The following is a 15,506-nucleotide window of genomic DNA, read 5'->3' as shown; positions in this document are numbered from 1 at the left end:
ACAGTTGTTGTTGCTGTTGATGTGTGTTTGGTTGTTTCTTTGGTCATTGGTCTTCAAAGCAAGAGCTTCAAAAATGATTCGTATCGATCGAGTTTGAATGCAATAGTTGCTTTTTAAGTTATTCCTGTAATTGTTGGACATTTGTTGTTCATTCGCCATTCGCTATTCATCAGTGTTCCGATTGTAAATGAGTTCAATTTGTTTCATGGCGTGTCGTAAAATCGTAGTGGCGCGTTCTCATTTCGAGCGCACGTTGCCTTTGTGATGTAAGTGTGCGATCGATTTCCCGTGCATCCGCAGGTGGTTGGCATGTTGTTTGGGTTGCCTATACTACAAACCAACAACGAACATTGTTCAAACAATATCACTGTGAAAATAATCAAATTGCGCACATTAATTTCTTAAAATATCCTGGGGGACGTGACATTAACACTTTCATCCATTAGTAATTAATTAATTAATTAAAATTTGAGTTGCGATATTTTCAATTGAATTTGCTTATTAAATTGTTCTTTGTGATGTGTGTTGCCTGCAATTATATAAATTGTTATTGTCTTAAAATGAAATAAAATAAAACCTCATCATATGTACATAATCAAACTAATAAAATATGTTTTGTAACTTTTTCTGACCAAATTATAATGTTTTTCTTTGCAAATCATAATGTATAACACTTATTCATTTATTTAATTACTTAAAACAAAACAAAACAGCAAAAGAATGTTTTCACACGTTCCACTTACCCTTATTGGTAACACCGGGGCGTGAGAACTCATCTGGGAGTCATTTGCTGAATCCAGCATTGTTTTTTGGGTATTCTAGGCTTCGCTAAAAGAAGGCTACCTGTTGAAGCAGACGTGGTCGTTCCAGCGATGGCGTCGACGCTACTTCAAGCTCAAAGGACGCAAGCTGTACTATGCCAAAGATACAACGGTAAGTTGCACACTTTTCCTTCGAACGCACCTTCAACTTGCTGAACAAATGTCGTGGGAGTTGACAAACACTTGTTACGCGCTCGACACATGCTCGTGTGCGTCTCGCAATTATTTATCATCATCATCATGCGCGGCTCTCAGAATTTGCAGGCCTCAATAAACGCGTCTAGACGTGCGATGAGGTCAACGCCAAGCGACCACAAAGCGCGCTTTTCTCGCCTAATGGCTGGATGCGGGATGCGGTTGAATGTGCGTACGTCGTCCTGCCGGACAAAAACACCTCAGACGTGCGATGCTTCTTGGTCCTGAATCGGGTGGGCGTGGTGTTGCGTTGGCGCAAAAATCTAAACCAACAACCGAAGCCGCATGGCGTTAATGAACAAACACGTCGGTCGGTCTATGCCGACGTGTTTTAATGAGTAAATTCACGCACTCCGGGACTCGATATTGTTTTGTCTACAAACAATTCATCAGGTTAATGTACCACAAACGATTTATTTCTAAATTGGTGTTTTTTTATCTGTACAGAAATTGTTCCATAGTTACTTATCTATACTATAAAAATGAATTGGAAAATCTGTTAGTAAGCGCATAACTCAACAACGCCTAGACCAATTTGGCCAATTCTTTTTTTAAAACGTTCGTTAAAGTCTAAAGATGGTTTTTAGGGCGAGAAAAATTTGAATAATTTCCGGGAAAACCCTTAAGACAATCATAGTTATATCATCATAGTTATAGTTAAATAGTTGAATCCGAGATGGTGCGCTGAAGTGCATTATTAGCAATTCTTTATATAATTAATTTCATTAAAATAAAATTGCGAATCTTATTGATAGAATTGACACATACTATGTTTAGAACAAAAGAGTAAAAACGAATTACATTTTTATTAAACACTACTGGGTACTATTTTTCAACAAAAGTCAAAAGTCGAGACGTGAAATGACGAATTTCCGATTACACATGGCATACAATTTATTTCACACTCCAATAATATAATAAATAATCTAAAATTAGAGAGTAACTTACATATTTAAATAATAATATCGAAATCCGTAATAAGCTATCAACCAGTTACCAAACTTCAATTTAAATATAATAAGCAAAAAATTAAATGAATACAATTCAATATTTTGGATTTTAATCAAGCCATATTTATAGGTTAATATATCTGAAAATTGTGTATATAAATAACGATTATTTGCGTATTATTATTAGTAGAGCAATTCTCGTCGCAATTGCAACACCAAGATGAAATTAGCAGTGATTTCTTGTATTCTACTGGTGTTTTTACTTCTTGAAACAAACGGACACGTTCGCCACCAAGGGCAATGGTATAGCAGAACCAGAAGCAGCTGGAGAGGCGGCGGCCGCATAGGCAGAAGCAGAAGCCGCGTCAGTAGCATCAGCAGCTATAAAATGTATCGTGTCACTCAATTCTGGGCACCGAAATATGGCAATTATTCTCCATTCCGGCGCAAAAGCAAATGTGGTCCAAATTCCACGGGAAGAAAGTGTTTTTCACCTACCTTTAATATCCATTTATTTGGATAGTTTAGATTAAAGAATGGCACTGACCACTTTTTGTCGCATGAAAATAACTATAAAGGTGCAAAATAAGTAGGTTTGAAGTTGAAACAATACTTTATTTTACCACAATTTTTTACTCCAAGATAAATTTCCTTTTATTTGATCAGAATTTTGAATTGAGATTAATTCGCAGCGTTTTAAGCATTTTTAAAGCAATTTTTAACATTTTATGTCTTTATGTGCAGTGTGTATCGTATTATTGATGAGTATATTAGGTAATAATTTACTAAAAAGTAATTAGAAGTATTAAAACTTATAATAATGGTATTTTTACTCATTTATTCCGCTCTAAGAGCATTAAAGCATGCTAGAAGAAGCGTGGACCAGGAAATGAAACGATAATTCTCTTGTGGCAGCCACAAAAATGTTTTTTGGTTCATTGTTCCATTTTAGTATCATTTATAATAAGTTTTGATTGATACAGTAAAATGGTATTACAGTTAAGTTTTGAAATCAAACCAAGGTTTGTCCGGTTTTACGTGTTTTTTTTTAAAGATTTAATTAATTTTCCTCTTGAATCACTTCTGTTTTAATAATACTTTAATTAAGTTTTTATTTCACCAAAGAAATATATTGGATAACTATTTATTTCCATTTTTATGTGATTTGAGGTGTTACATAGTTTTTCCATAGTTGTATAACACAAAAAGCACTGCTTTTAACACGGACGGCCTAGGCCGAAACTAAAGTACTTTAGTCACGGGGTTGAGCCTGCACCAACCCTCGCTACGCTCACTCTCAATCAATCTCGTGCGTAATGCCTTCGTTTAGCTACTTGCTACTTAATATACTATTAATATTGCATTATTTAATTTAATGTCAACATAATAAACATTTTTACACGTAAAATTCATAAATATCACTTTGATGCTGGCAGAAGCTTAATTATTTAATAAAATAAGTCCCTTATATTAGCTTTTGTGGACGAATAAAGTGGATTCACATTTTCTTTATAACTTGATGCTAAAAATAGCAGAAAACATGAAATTTTCACCGTATATACACCCGCAGTTATTTTGGAGAAGCATCCTAAAATCCAATTTAAAGCTCGTCGCAAACCCGAAACATTGGAATCACCGTAGGCAACCACACCCACTCACCAACACATGTGCACGCATAGAGGGCCGACCTCTCTACTTTTGTTGACGATGTCAACAGAATTATTCACTTTTTTATCAGTGGCGTCGCTACATATATTAAAAGGCAAAAAAATTAAATTTTGCAAAACATCAGGAAATTAAATGGAAACTATAATATAAAAAGAAATCGCAAAATTTGATGGTACACGCATAACTCAACATCACCTAGATCAATTTGGTCAATTCTTTTTTTTTAATGTTTGTTATAGTCCAAGGATGGTTTATACGGCGAAAAAAATTCGAATAATTGCCGGGAAAACTCTAAATACAGTCCTTTTCTATAGGATAAAAGTTAGCATTGAGATTCAATCATAGTCATAGTTAAATAGTTGAATCCGAGATGGCGCGCTGAAATGCATTATTAGCAAATCCTTTATATAATTAATTTGGCAGTCTTGACTTCAATGATGCTACGGCCGTTCCTTGAAAATACCCTATTAAAAAACTATGTCCTTTTGAACTTGTGGACCTTAACACATTACATATTCTTACTATCCGGTAGCTACGCCACTGCTTTTTCTGCTTCAGTGACCTAATGCCTTTGACCTTTTGATACTTGCACTCGCATTGAGTTAAATCATCACTCAGCGAATTTACGAGCACCATCCGACCTAGATTTTTCTCATAAAAACACCACCATCAAGCAATAACGTACGATAACTATTAAAAGATGAGAGACATCTCGCAAGAAATTGCATCTATGTTTATTTCACCTTCACCCAAGATGCCAACAAAGTAAAAAATACATTTCGAAACGAAATAAATTTGTAATAATCCAAAAGTGCACACTTTTGGAACGTTATAACATGCAATATCACATGATACATACTTATCCAAAATTGTTCGCATTGTGCACCAAATTCAAATGCCTCTCGAAACGAGTCATTTCGTTCGGAAACGGTGAAAGCGCACAAGAGCGGCATCCGCAATTGGCTCGCCCGAACCGATTGCTATTTGCAACAAACGAGAAACGCGGCAAACTTTACTTTGTATCTATTCGAAAGTTGAATACGCAGGGTTTTCGTTTTGTGTGCGTTACGTTTTTCTATTACTTGCGAACGGAAAAATGGGGAAATTGATTTTGCTTCAGTATACACACACACATATACACCCCCATCATACGTATAAGATACTCTTAAGTGTGTGTGTTTTCTTTTCTGCCGCACAAAGTATGATAGAAAGGTACGTACAGCGAACAACCCGAAGCTAGCAATCTGGAAAAAATTGTGATGTCATAATATCACGTTTGAGGTGTGTGCGCTGTAAAGCAAAGTCGAGTCGGGGTGCTTTTAAGGTTTTAAGCATCAAAGTGATTTTTCCACTCTGAAAACTTTAAAATTAGCACTATGAATAATTTCGTAGCGAATGCAGGCACGTGCGCAAAAATAGTTTGCTTATTTTTTTTTGTTTTGTGTTATCGCAAAAGCATCCGAACAATTCATCGGCGCGATGCGAAAATTCTTTGCGCAAAAATGCGCGCAAAAAAGCAAACAAACGAAACGTTATTTTAGCATTCAGATCTCTATTGATTTTATAAAAATAGAGAATAATATTTTTCTTCAGCACTAGTGTTATTTTACTGTTTAGTCTAAACTAAACAATGTTCAACTTCTTATAACAAACAGGAAGCACCTAAGAAAATAAAGTATTTTTCTAAGAATATTCTATCAACTTTTCTAGGTTATATTAGTTTTATCTGATGGCGTACATCTTGGATTTCAAATTTACAAACTTTTTTTAATTGGAAATTGTATATTAAGTAACAAGTGGCTTTAACAACGTTTAGCCACGAGGTGCTTACGCTATTTTTTCTACTTCCATTCTAGTTCCACGTTGCGGTTTTTGTATTTCAACTTTTGTATTTTAAATCATAGAAATTTGCTCGCACACTTAAACAAACTGTAAGGTTATAAGTAGAGTCCGACCGAAACTGAATTTTAGCCGAAACCGAAACCGAAATTTCGGCCCTGCAATCAGTGTCGGCCGAAACCGAAACCGAAACTAATTTACATAAACATATTTTTCTACTTTTACCTATACATCGCCAGTTTTTTCACGTTTTTTTAGATACATAATCCATTTCGGGAGTAAAGTCCTCAGTTAGTCACTGGATACTTAATTTAGTATTAATATGAGCGAACTAAGATGGCAAGTAACGACCGCCATTAGCCGCGAAGTTAGCCGAGCGACGCACGACAATTCACGAAAAGTCCGAAACCGAAACTGAAGCCGAAACTCGATTTCTTGGCCGAAACTGGCCGAAACCGAAAACGAAACCGAAATTTCGGTCGGTCTCTAGTTATAAGTGCCATGCCGCGCGCCGGCGCATGTGACGCTTCGGTTCATATCGTGCCCCTTCGATACGAGCAGCAGCAGCGCCTCTTTTAACGTGTTTGACAGACGTCGCATCATACCGCCTTGTGCTGCTCTGTAGGCAAATGCGCAGGCGCTTACTCCGTCCCGTGCATAATGCAAGTACATAATGATTATTATATACGGCTTGGCCGTTCGTATATAAAGTACCACTTTTTGTGTCTAAAAACCATGGAAAAACTAGCACTTTATAGATGGAAGTAAAAAACCATTTTATGAGCGTAGAATCTGTGTTTATGAGTTTGAATAAAAAAAAAATAAAACACTTTGATTGTTGCTTTCCAAAATCAAAACATTTTTGTGCGAATCTATCGGAATTTATCATTGTTAGAATTTATGGTTTAATTATATTACAAAGCGTTCTTCGCGTGACTGGTTCGCCAAAAGCGCAATATCCGATTGATTTGTTCGCCTAGGTTCTAGTCAACCTTAACCACGCTGCCGCCGCCACGGCTGCCGCTGACCCCGGAGATAGAATGCGTACGTTAAAGGCATGTGTAGCGTGTAGGGCTTTCCTTGTCGGGATCCCAACGCCGGCACGGCGGCACATAACAATGACCCGCATTAAATTAACGCGAACCTGATTAAATTCATCCGACGCAATCTGCTCACCGTTGGATATGGCTACATGAACGGCGCATTAAACTTTTTGAATTAAAATTTTTAATTTATCTTGAATATTAACCAGCAAACAGGATACGCTATACGGGTGGTAATCAATGTGAATGAGGAGTACATAACCTGCAAACTTGAATTAAATTATTACATGCGTGTTTCGATGCGACATGAGGAAATTGTTTATTTTGGCTTCAATTTTTGGGCCAAAATATGAGAATATTTTTGCAGATACGTTACGATTGAATTAAATTGTGTAAAACTAAATAACTACAAACTATTTCTCGACGGGAATATCAAAAATAGCAGAGGAAACAAATATTTCAATTTGTGAACCGGAATTTCAAAAATTTTACGTGAACAATTTATTTTCGCTCGTTTCGGCCAAAACGAAAAATAAAACTCAGAGACACACATATTTTGGAGTATATTTGGGAGCGCATTGCAAAAAAAACCTTTTCGGGTTTAGCTAGTCAAAATTATTTTTTCTTTTTAGTGATTGATGGCAGTAGTTGAAATACAAAATACAAAAATTTGTTCAGATATTTAGTAAAAAAGCAATTTTACTAAACTTGACTTACGAACCAAACATTTTCTTTTTATTTAGAATAAAAGTGGTTGATAAGACACTGAATCTCCATGATAATTTATATCTATAATATAAAAATGAATCGCTAAATCGGTTGGTAAGCGCATAACTCAACAACGCTTAAACCAATTTGGCTAATTCTTTTTTTAAATGTTCGTTTACGTCCAAGGATGGTTTTTACGGCGAGAAAAATTTGAATAATTGCTGGGAAAACCATAAAGACAGCCCTTTTCTATAGGCTAAAAGATGGCATTGAGATTCAATCATAATTATAGTTAAATAGTTGAATCCGAGATGGCGCATTGAAGTGCATTATTAGCAATTCTTTATATAATTAATTTCTTTAAAATAAAATTGCGAATCTTAATTGACACATACTATGTTTAGAACAAGAGAGTAAAAACAAATTACCTTTTTATTTAACACTACCGGGACAGAGTCGCGGGCAAAAGCTAGTAAATTATAAAACAAACCAAACAAAATCAACTTCCTGCAACATGTTTCACCACACAGAATATTTTCTTTGCATGTTCCCCTAATGACTACAATATAAATATCAAACAACAACCAATCTTACTGATTGTGAAACGTGTGATACAAGTTTCTGCTCGTTGTGGTTAATTTAGTAGAATCGTTAGCGCAGCGACAGGGTGCTGAATCAGCGAATTGGGCGAGTTTCGAGATTCGTGAATTAATTGTCACGCTTCAGATTCATGCCGGGTTATCAAAAGAGGCACTAATTAAACGCAGCTCGCTGCGACTGAGCGAGCATATAATGATTTTGTGATTTCATGTGCTCTATGATGATATCCTTGTAGTGCTTTGCCGAGTTTGACGCGTTTGTAACGCTTGCATACTGGCAAGCAAATATGTAAACGTTAGTTTGTAACGGTTGTAACTGCAATTAACTATTACTGATTGCAGACGGTCGTAGGTACACTTGTGTTTGATAGATTGCATGAATATGTGGCGATATTTTAAATGTTTGACTGTGAATGTGGTTGCCTACTGCGTTTGATGCCATTATCGTCCTTGAAAGTCCAAACCATACGAATAATTTAATAATGCGTGTGATGGGAGCCATTCGCAATTAGTCAAATGGTTTAAACGGATTTGAATTTGTGGAAATTGAATATGCATGGAATCAATGTGGAGAATATAGGAAATACCTAGTTTAGAGTTGTAGTTCTGTTAATAATGAAAATCTAGAAATAGATTAAAAGAAATGTTATTTTGGGCATAATCGACCTGTAACTCTATAACAAATATGTCTATAGTTGAACATGTGCTGTTATATTATAATCAATTAATTTTAATTGCTCAACACTCAAAAAAAAATGATATTTTGCTTTGGATCACTAAAATATTAAAATGGAAAAATAATTATTGTTTGATACAGTATATTTGCCAAAGCTTATAATATTTGCATTTAATAATTTTCTGGATATTTCAGTTTTATTGAAAATGATTTTTGCACTTTATCTAAAAAGATTGAATTATGCTACATATGAATAAAAATAGCAAATGAAAATACTTAATATTTTTGAAATTTTGCAAATTTCATTGTTTTTTCAGTTTTTAGACATTATTGAGGCAATATTATGTGAAAAACAAGTAGTTTTAGTTACATTAGTTAAATTCTCTTAATAAGATTTGCAATTTAATTTTAAAGAAATTAATTAAATAAAGAATTGTTAATAATGCACTTCAGCGCGCCATCTCGGATTCAACTATTTAACTATAACTATGATTGAATCTCAATGCCAACTTTTATCCTATAGAAAAGGGTTGTCTTTATGGTTTTCCCAGCAATTATTCGAATTTTTCTCGCCGTAAAAACAATCCTTGGACTTTAACGAACATTTTAAAAAAATAATTGGCCAAATTTCTCTAGGCGTTGTTGAGTTATGCGCTTACCAACAGATTTTGTGATTCATTTTTATATTACAGATTTACTAAAAAAATCGCGATTTTTTCTTTAAAAGTTTTTTTTTTAATTTTTCTTTCTTTCTTTTTTTCAAATGTTAAAAATGTCCTTTTAAATGCTGACCTAGAAAATTCCTACATTTACTGAAAGAATATTTAACTCGTCTAAATTCAATGTTCAAAAAATCCGTGTGTGTTTACTACGAACCGAAATAAGTCAATTTCTATTTAATACCCTTATACTTGCGGAAAACCTTTGTGCAATGAATCCGGTTGCAACCCTTTTGCTCGGAAATGTGCTTTGGAAACGTCATGTTCTTTCGAATCGATATCTAAAAGCTGTTCTTGACAACAGTATTTGCTGGTAGTTTACGCATAAGTCTATAAAACTAAACAGAATTTACAAAAATAAGGTTTTACTGCAATCATATAAAATTTACATAACAAAAATATAAAAGCACTTCTACTACTTGACCGTATTTATAGATTTCCCTAGTATAGAAAATTCTCGGGAAAAATAAATCATATAAACGTATGATTCGTACTCAATGCAAATGCAAATCATTAAATATAAAATCCAGGTGCCGTTACATTCGTATGAGTGACACTTCCTTTCATCCTCATTTCATCAACTCACGCCAGAATTGTTACGTCGGCGACGAACGCAAGGCGCGCAAAGAAGTAAAATATCAAGCGACATTGGTGTCGTTCTCGTTTACATCAGCGTCCTCCACGTTTTCCGGAGCTTCATTTTGCGCGTCGTGTTATTAACGAGGAGGACGTACTTGTACGTCACGAGAAAACGATGAATCAGACGTAACGCTCGTCGTTCGTCACTCGACGGTCACGTGCCCAACATTCTCCGCTTTCAACGTTTTAATTCGCCTCGATTTTACATTTTGCGTTTGGCATTTATCACCGACTATTTTTCCGATTCGATGCAACCTGGCATTTCTTTTCGCTGAAAAGTGAACAAAACAATACTACAAATAACCCACGGAAGAGTTTATTTCATATTTCTAATTGAAATTGATTTAATGTAATTTGGGGTGTAAGAAAGGGGATATGAAGACATATTACGAGTGGTGGAGATAATATTACCTTAGAGATTTTTACCAAAAATAGGTAGCGTGGTAACTTGCACAATATCTTCTCTTCTACACAGACGAAAATTTAGGCGGTGTGGAACTAAACTAAACTAACCCTACAATACTAATAGTAGATGTTGACGGCGCTTGCAGCGCCATCTACTAGTGAATAAATGAGTTTTAAATGTTTTATCTACAATTTATGGCTATAAGATGTCAGTCTTAGTTACAACATTTATAACTCAAGAACTACTGGACAGATTTTAATGATCTTTGATTTGTTTGATTCGTCTCCTTCCCGAGTAGCATAATAACTAATAAAATATCAAAATTTACGATTTAAAGCGTGTTAAATAAGAGAATAAAGTTGTATTGTAATTTAATCATAGGTATACCTACATAATTGAATTCGAGATGGCGCTAAAGTGCAATATTAGCATATTTCATTTCTTTAAATTAAAATTACGAATCTTATTGAAGGTACACATACTACTCGTAGGGCTTGAACATGAAAATAAAAATTAATTACGTTTTGACTAAAAACAACGAAAACAAAAGCTAAAACTAATGAAAATACAAAGTTTACTCAAAAAATAAATTCTCTTGACTTTTGTTTAATATAAAAATTATTCCAGGGTTAACACATTTAGCTCGTTCGACACGCATTGCTACTATTCCAATTTCCAATATCTCCACATTTATACAACTCTACATCTTCACATCCTTTCAGGAGTTATACAAGTTGGAGTATCGCTCGCTTCTGAAATACGCTTGGGTGCTCCGGTGCTACCACGTGCCCCACCCCTCCTCGCATGCACGCAACCAACCAATCTCCCCTGGTGTGTGTGGTGTGTTTCGGTCGATGTGGGCTACACGCGCTTACAGATGCGGAGCGCGCGCGTGTCCCAGGACAAAATACGTTTTCCCGCTTGTCCCCAACCAACACACGTGGAGCGGTGGATCTGCGGGCGTGCAGCCACGCCGCCATCCGTGTGTGCACAATAGCAAGCACATTGTGGTGTGTGCGCGCGTGCTGTGCGTACGCTCGTACCGATTTTCCACTCCGGCTCGTGGCGCGCCGCCAGTCTGGTTCAGGAGTTCACGCCAACAGCTCCGGCAGGACGACTGCCGCCGCCGCCGGTCGTACAGTCGCTCACCGGCCGTTGGCGCGCACGGACGCGAGCACCACATCAGCGCATCAACGATAACAACAATCAAAAACACGCAATTTTTTATTTTAAATTCGTAAAAAAATTAAATTAAATAAATTCAACTCATATTTATTTATTTATATAAAAACCCAATCACTGATGCTGCAAAAAAAGTTAATCCAATCAACTAAAATTAAAGCAATATCGGAATTGTGTATTCATACTGAAATAAATATATTCGGATAGTAGCGTTAGGTATAATATTGACAGAGTGAGCGTGTTATTAAAAAAAAACTTTATTTCGCGTATCCACAGCCATCAATCACACCGCATTCATGAAGACAACTGACGTGTATCTCGAAGCAGGTAATATTTTCAGTAACATAGACCTAGTTGAAGTGTGTGCAGCTAATCAGTTTCAATCTGCTAATATTAGCATTATTAGCGTTTATTAGATGTATGAGCGCAAGCCGGCGGCATCGGCGTAATAATAGCGTGTGGTTTGACACACATGTGCGCTCTCTACGCGCCTGGATGCTTGCGGGGACGTGCTGGGAATGCACAAGGGTGAAACGGAAGCAATGTGGCATGCGTGGTGGAGGCGCCGGGCATGCCGCACGGTTCAATGCTTTGTTTATGTCCGGTTTTACTATACGCTGACGTGCGTATATTTTTACTAGTTGAGTGCAGAGTTTCATACTATCAAAACAAAACGCTCCTGGTTTATTAAGGTTAATAATAGAACGATATTTTCTTTTATATTCGTGGAAAAATCTAAAATACGATTTTATGCTTATTGTATTTTTCACAAATATATTCGAATATATTTTACAAAATTTTGTATTATATTAAATAACAGCTTGTGTCCGTGACTTTATCCGCGCGGTTTTTAGTAAAAATGTAGTTAATTTTACCTTTTTTTTAAAATCAAAACATAGTATGTGTCAATTTCATCTCTAAAATTCGATATTTTATTTTAAACTAGCTTTTGCCCGCGACTTCGTCCCGGTAGTGTTTAATAAAAATGTAACCCGGGTTTACTCTATTGTTCTAGACATAGTATGTGTCAATTCTATCAATAAGATTCGCAATTTTATTATAAAGAAATTAATTATATAAAGAATTGCTAATAATGCACTTCAGCGCGCCATCTCGGATTCAACTATTTAACTAAAACTATGATTGAATTTCAATGCCAACTTTTATCCTATAGAAAAGGGCTGTCTTTAGGGTTTTTCCGGCAATTATTCGAAATTTTCTTACCGTAAAAACCATTCTTGGATTTTAACGAACATTAAAAAACAAGAATTGGCCAAATTGGTCAAGGCGTTGTTGAGTTATGCGCTTACCAACAAATTTTACGATTCAATTTTAAATCTGTTCAACAATTCTTGAGTTATAAATGTTGCAACTAAACCAACTTTATGTTATACATATAGATATATAGATTTTAGGTTAATTACAATTGAATATAACTGTTATTTTCCAACGGATGGAGTTGAAATTAATTTTGAGGTTAGCCAAATGTCAAAGGTCGCAAATATCAACTACGAAATAGTAAACATATTTGATACTACACAGCTTGTAATATTACCTGTATTTACTTTGCACGCCCAAAAATAATGTCAAGTTCAAATTTTGTTTACAATTTTTTCATTTCCTTTGAGCAAAACAACAATTTATTTCTTTGAGAAATTATTATTAAACGCACAAAGCATTATTACACTTTCAGCTCGAGGTAATTGCTTTGCTGACCTAAGAATGACTTGCGGGCGAAATTGCCAACCAATCAATTTTTGTTTGAAGTGTTTGTACACAATATTATTTTGTTTATTTTTATTTTTTCCTTCCTTTTTGTTTACTTTATATAAAACCCTTTCAGCCACGTACATGTAATTATGTGTGCGTTACGAAAATAATTAACGAACGTTTAATTTATAAAATTAATAACATAATTTTATTTTTCTTTGTTTGAGCTGCGATGCACGACATTTTATTATTTTTTGTTCCTGTTGCATTAATGTTGCTATAGCATTATTTCAGCTTACTCGTGGATAAAATATTTGCTTTTGTTTATTTCGCTTTTGTGCGTTATTTAAAAGCAAATTTGATTAAACACCCGAACGAAGATGATTTAAACGCACAAAAAAGTATTCAACTTAGTAGCTGCGAGAGATGCATTTACTTTATATATCTTTATAAGTGAACCTTCATCAGTTATGTAAACAACGTGCCTGCAATTTCTATTTGGCTTTTAAATATCTAACATTTATATTTTATTTTATTTTATTTTGTACTGGTATTTAGCATTTTATAAATTTTATAAATTTACTAGCTGCTACCCGCGACCTCGTCCGCGTAGATTTTAATGAAAGCTCCCTAGCTAATTGGTTTGTTGTTTCTTGAACCTATTATGTGCCGAGTCGGAAAATAAGATTCTCAATTCCAATTTTAATTTAAATGATAATTATGCATTTTACCGCCAATTCATTGTGAATTCTATAACTATGAAATCGTTTATCCGCCGTGTATATATCTATCAATAAAATTTTTATTTATTGAATTTCAAAAGAATGTTGTTATTTTTTTGCAATTAAAGTGATCTTGTGTTCTTTGCAATGTCCTTGAAAATATGTTTACAAAATTTCAAGACGATCACTTGAGTAGTTTCCACGTTAAAGCGTAGCAAACAAACAAACTTATTTTCGCATTTAAATGCATCCTATTAATAAGAGTTTTCTTCTTGTTCAAAAAATATTTTTATTGTAAAATCAATATTGCAACATTTACTATTCTGTAAAATTATTAATTAAACTGATATCAACTAATATAATTGTAAGTTTGTTATATTGACAAGGTTTACGTAATATGCAAATTACAAACAACGAAAGACAAGAATAGAAAATGTTGGAACTGGCATAATGTTAATTTCAGGCAATTATCATGCATCGCTAAACTTTCACACCCATGTGGAGCATTAGAATACATTCCAACTTAAAATGGTGTTTAAGGACGTGTTACCGGGCTGAGAAGTGGTACCGCGCAGTCGCAATTAAACTATTTTGCCAATATCTACGCATCAAAACATACTGGTACCTATTATTGATTTTCCATTTAACTGCTTCTAATGAAAACAAACTCTTAGTTACCTAATTGAGTGTAATACATTTGATTTAATTTTTATCGTCATTTTATGCAACCAATAATACAAAAATGGAAGATATTTTCAGAAATTTAATTAGCAGATGAAATTGTTTACGTTTTTATTCATAAAATGAATATGATTCATGTTTACTATTGAATACAAACACATATGAAAGGTGTAATTATTAAATTATTCACTGAATGGGGCGAAATCACAACAATATAGAGAAAACGCGTCTGTCGATGAATTCAATCTGCATTTTTTGTTTCGCAGCTCGTGCACGTAAATTTTTTAATATATTTCACGAAATAAAGAATTATGGCCGGATTACGTTAATAATGCACGCACGCCCGGCTCGCAGCTTGCGGTGTTTATTTAGGCGCTGTTTATTTGCCAATAAATTTCGCATAAAGCCGCCGCGAGCGCACACGCCACCCTTGTGAGCCAGCGTGGCCGGAGTGAAGACGAAAATCGTTTGCGTTCCATTAAAAATACCAAAATACCACCTGAAAGCCGGCGCAGAATGCGAACGAAAAATTCGACGCACACCTACGAAATTGTGTGCGTGACATTGACGCAAAGCCCACACCCACACCACCGCACGCACTGGTTGCCCTCAATGGGGCGGTTGCAAGAGAGCGAAACAAAGCCCACGACGGCACAAATGGGAATGGAGAGGAAAATGGAAAATTCTACGCAGAACAACGGTTACATTCATACAAATGGCAACATTTGTTTGCACATAATTGTATTATACAGTGGGTAGCAAATTGTATTAAATTGTTGAATGTATTCTTTACGTAGACAATCAAGTTTGCACGAGTGCACATGAAGTTGCCTAACAATGCAAAATTTAAAATTCAAATAAATTAATTTAATTTTGAATCATCCTGTATTATTGCACAAAGACATCATGTGTACGTGAATGCGTATAATTCATAATAAAATATCAAAC

General features: G+C 34.9%; 1 protein-coding gene and 1 long non-coding RNA gene across 3 annotated transcripts in view; one reads left to right on the top strand and one right to left on the bottom strand.

Annotated features, from left to right (window-relative positions):
• Positions 1–15,506, top strand: part of LOC135795942 (diacylglycerol kinase eta) — a 35,111-nt gene that overhangs the window by 474 nt on the left and 19,131 nt on the right. For both annotated transcript variants that reach the window (XM_065307772.1, XM_065307771.1), the window contains exon 2: positions 823–933. In XM_065307772.1, coding sequence (XP_065163844.1) covers positions 823–933 — 111 coding nt within the window. The remainder of the gene's footprint in view (positions 1–822; positions 934–15,506) is intronic.
• On the bottom strand, positions 9,567–10,371 carry LOC135795848 (uncharacterized). Its single transcript, XR_010549166.1, has 2 exons — positions 10,269–10,371; positions 9,567–10,128 (listed from the first exon to the last, which is right to left on the bottom strand). It is a non-coding gene; the product is annotated as an uncharacterized lncRNA (long non-coding RNA).

Source organism: Atheta coriaria, unplaced genomic scaffold, assembly GCF_025399875.1.
Source record: "Atheta coriaria isolate IRGN ID8LTWV9N9 unplaced genomic scaffold, Caltech_Dcor_3.1 hic_scaffold_7_pilon, whole genome shotgun sequence".
Classification (NCBI taxonomy): Eukaryota; Metazoa; Arthropoda; class Insecta; order Coleoptera; family Staphylinidae; genus Dalotia; species Dalotia coriaria.
This window is presented reverse-complemented; position numbering and strand designations above follow the sequence as displayed.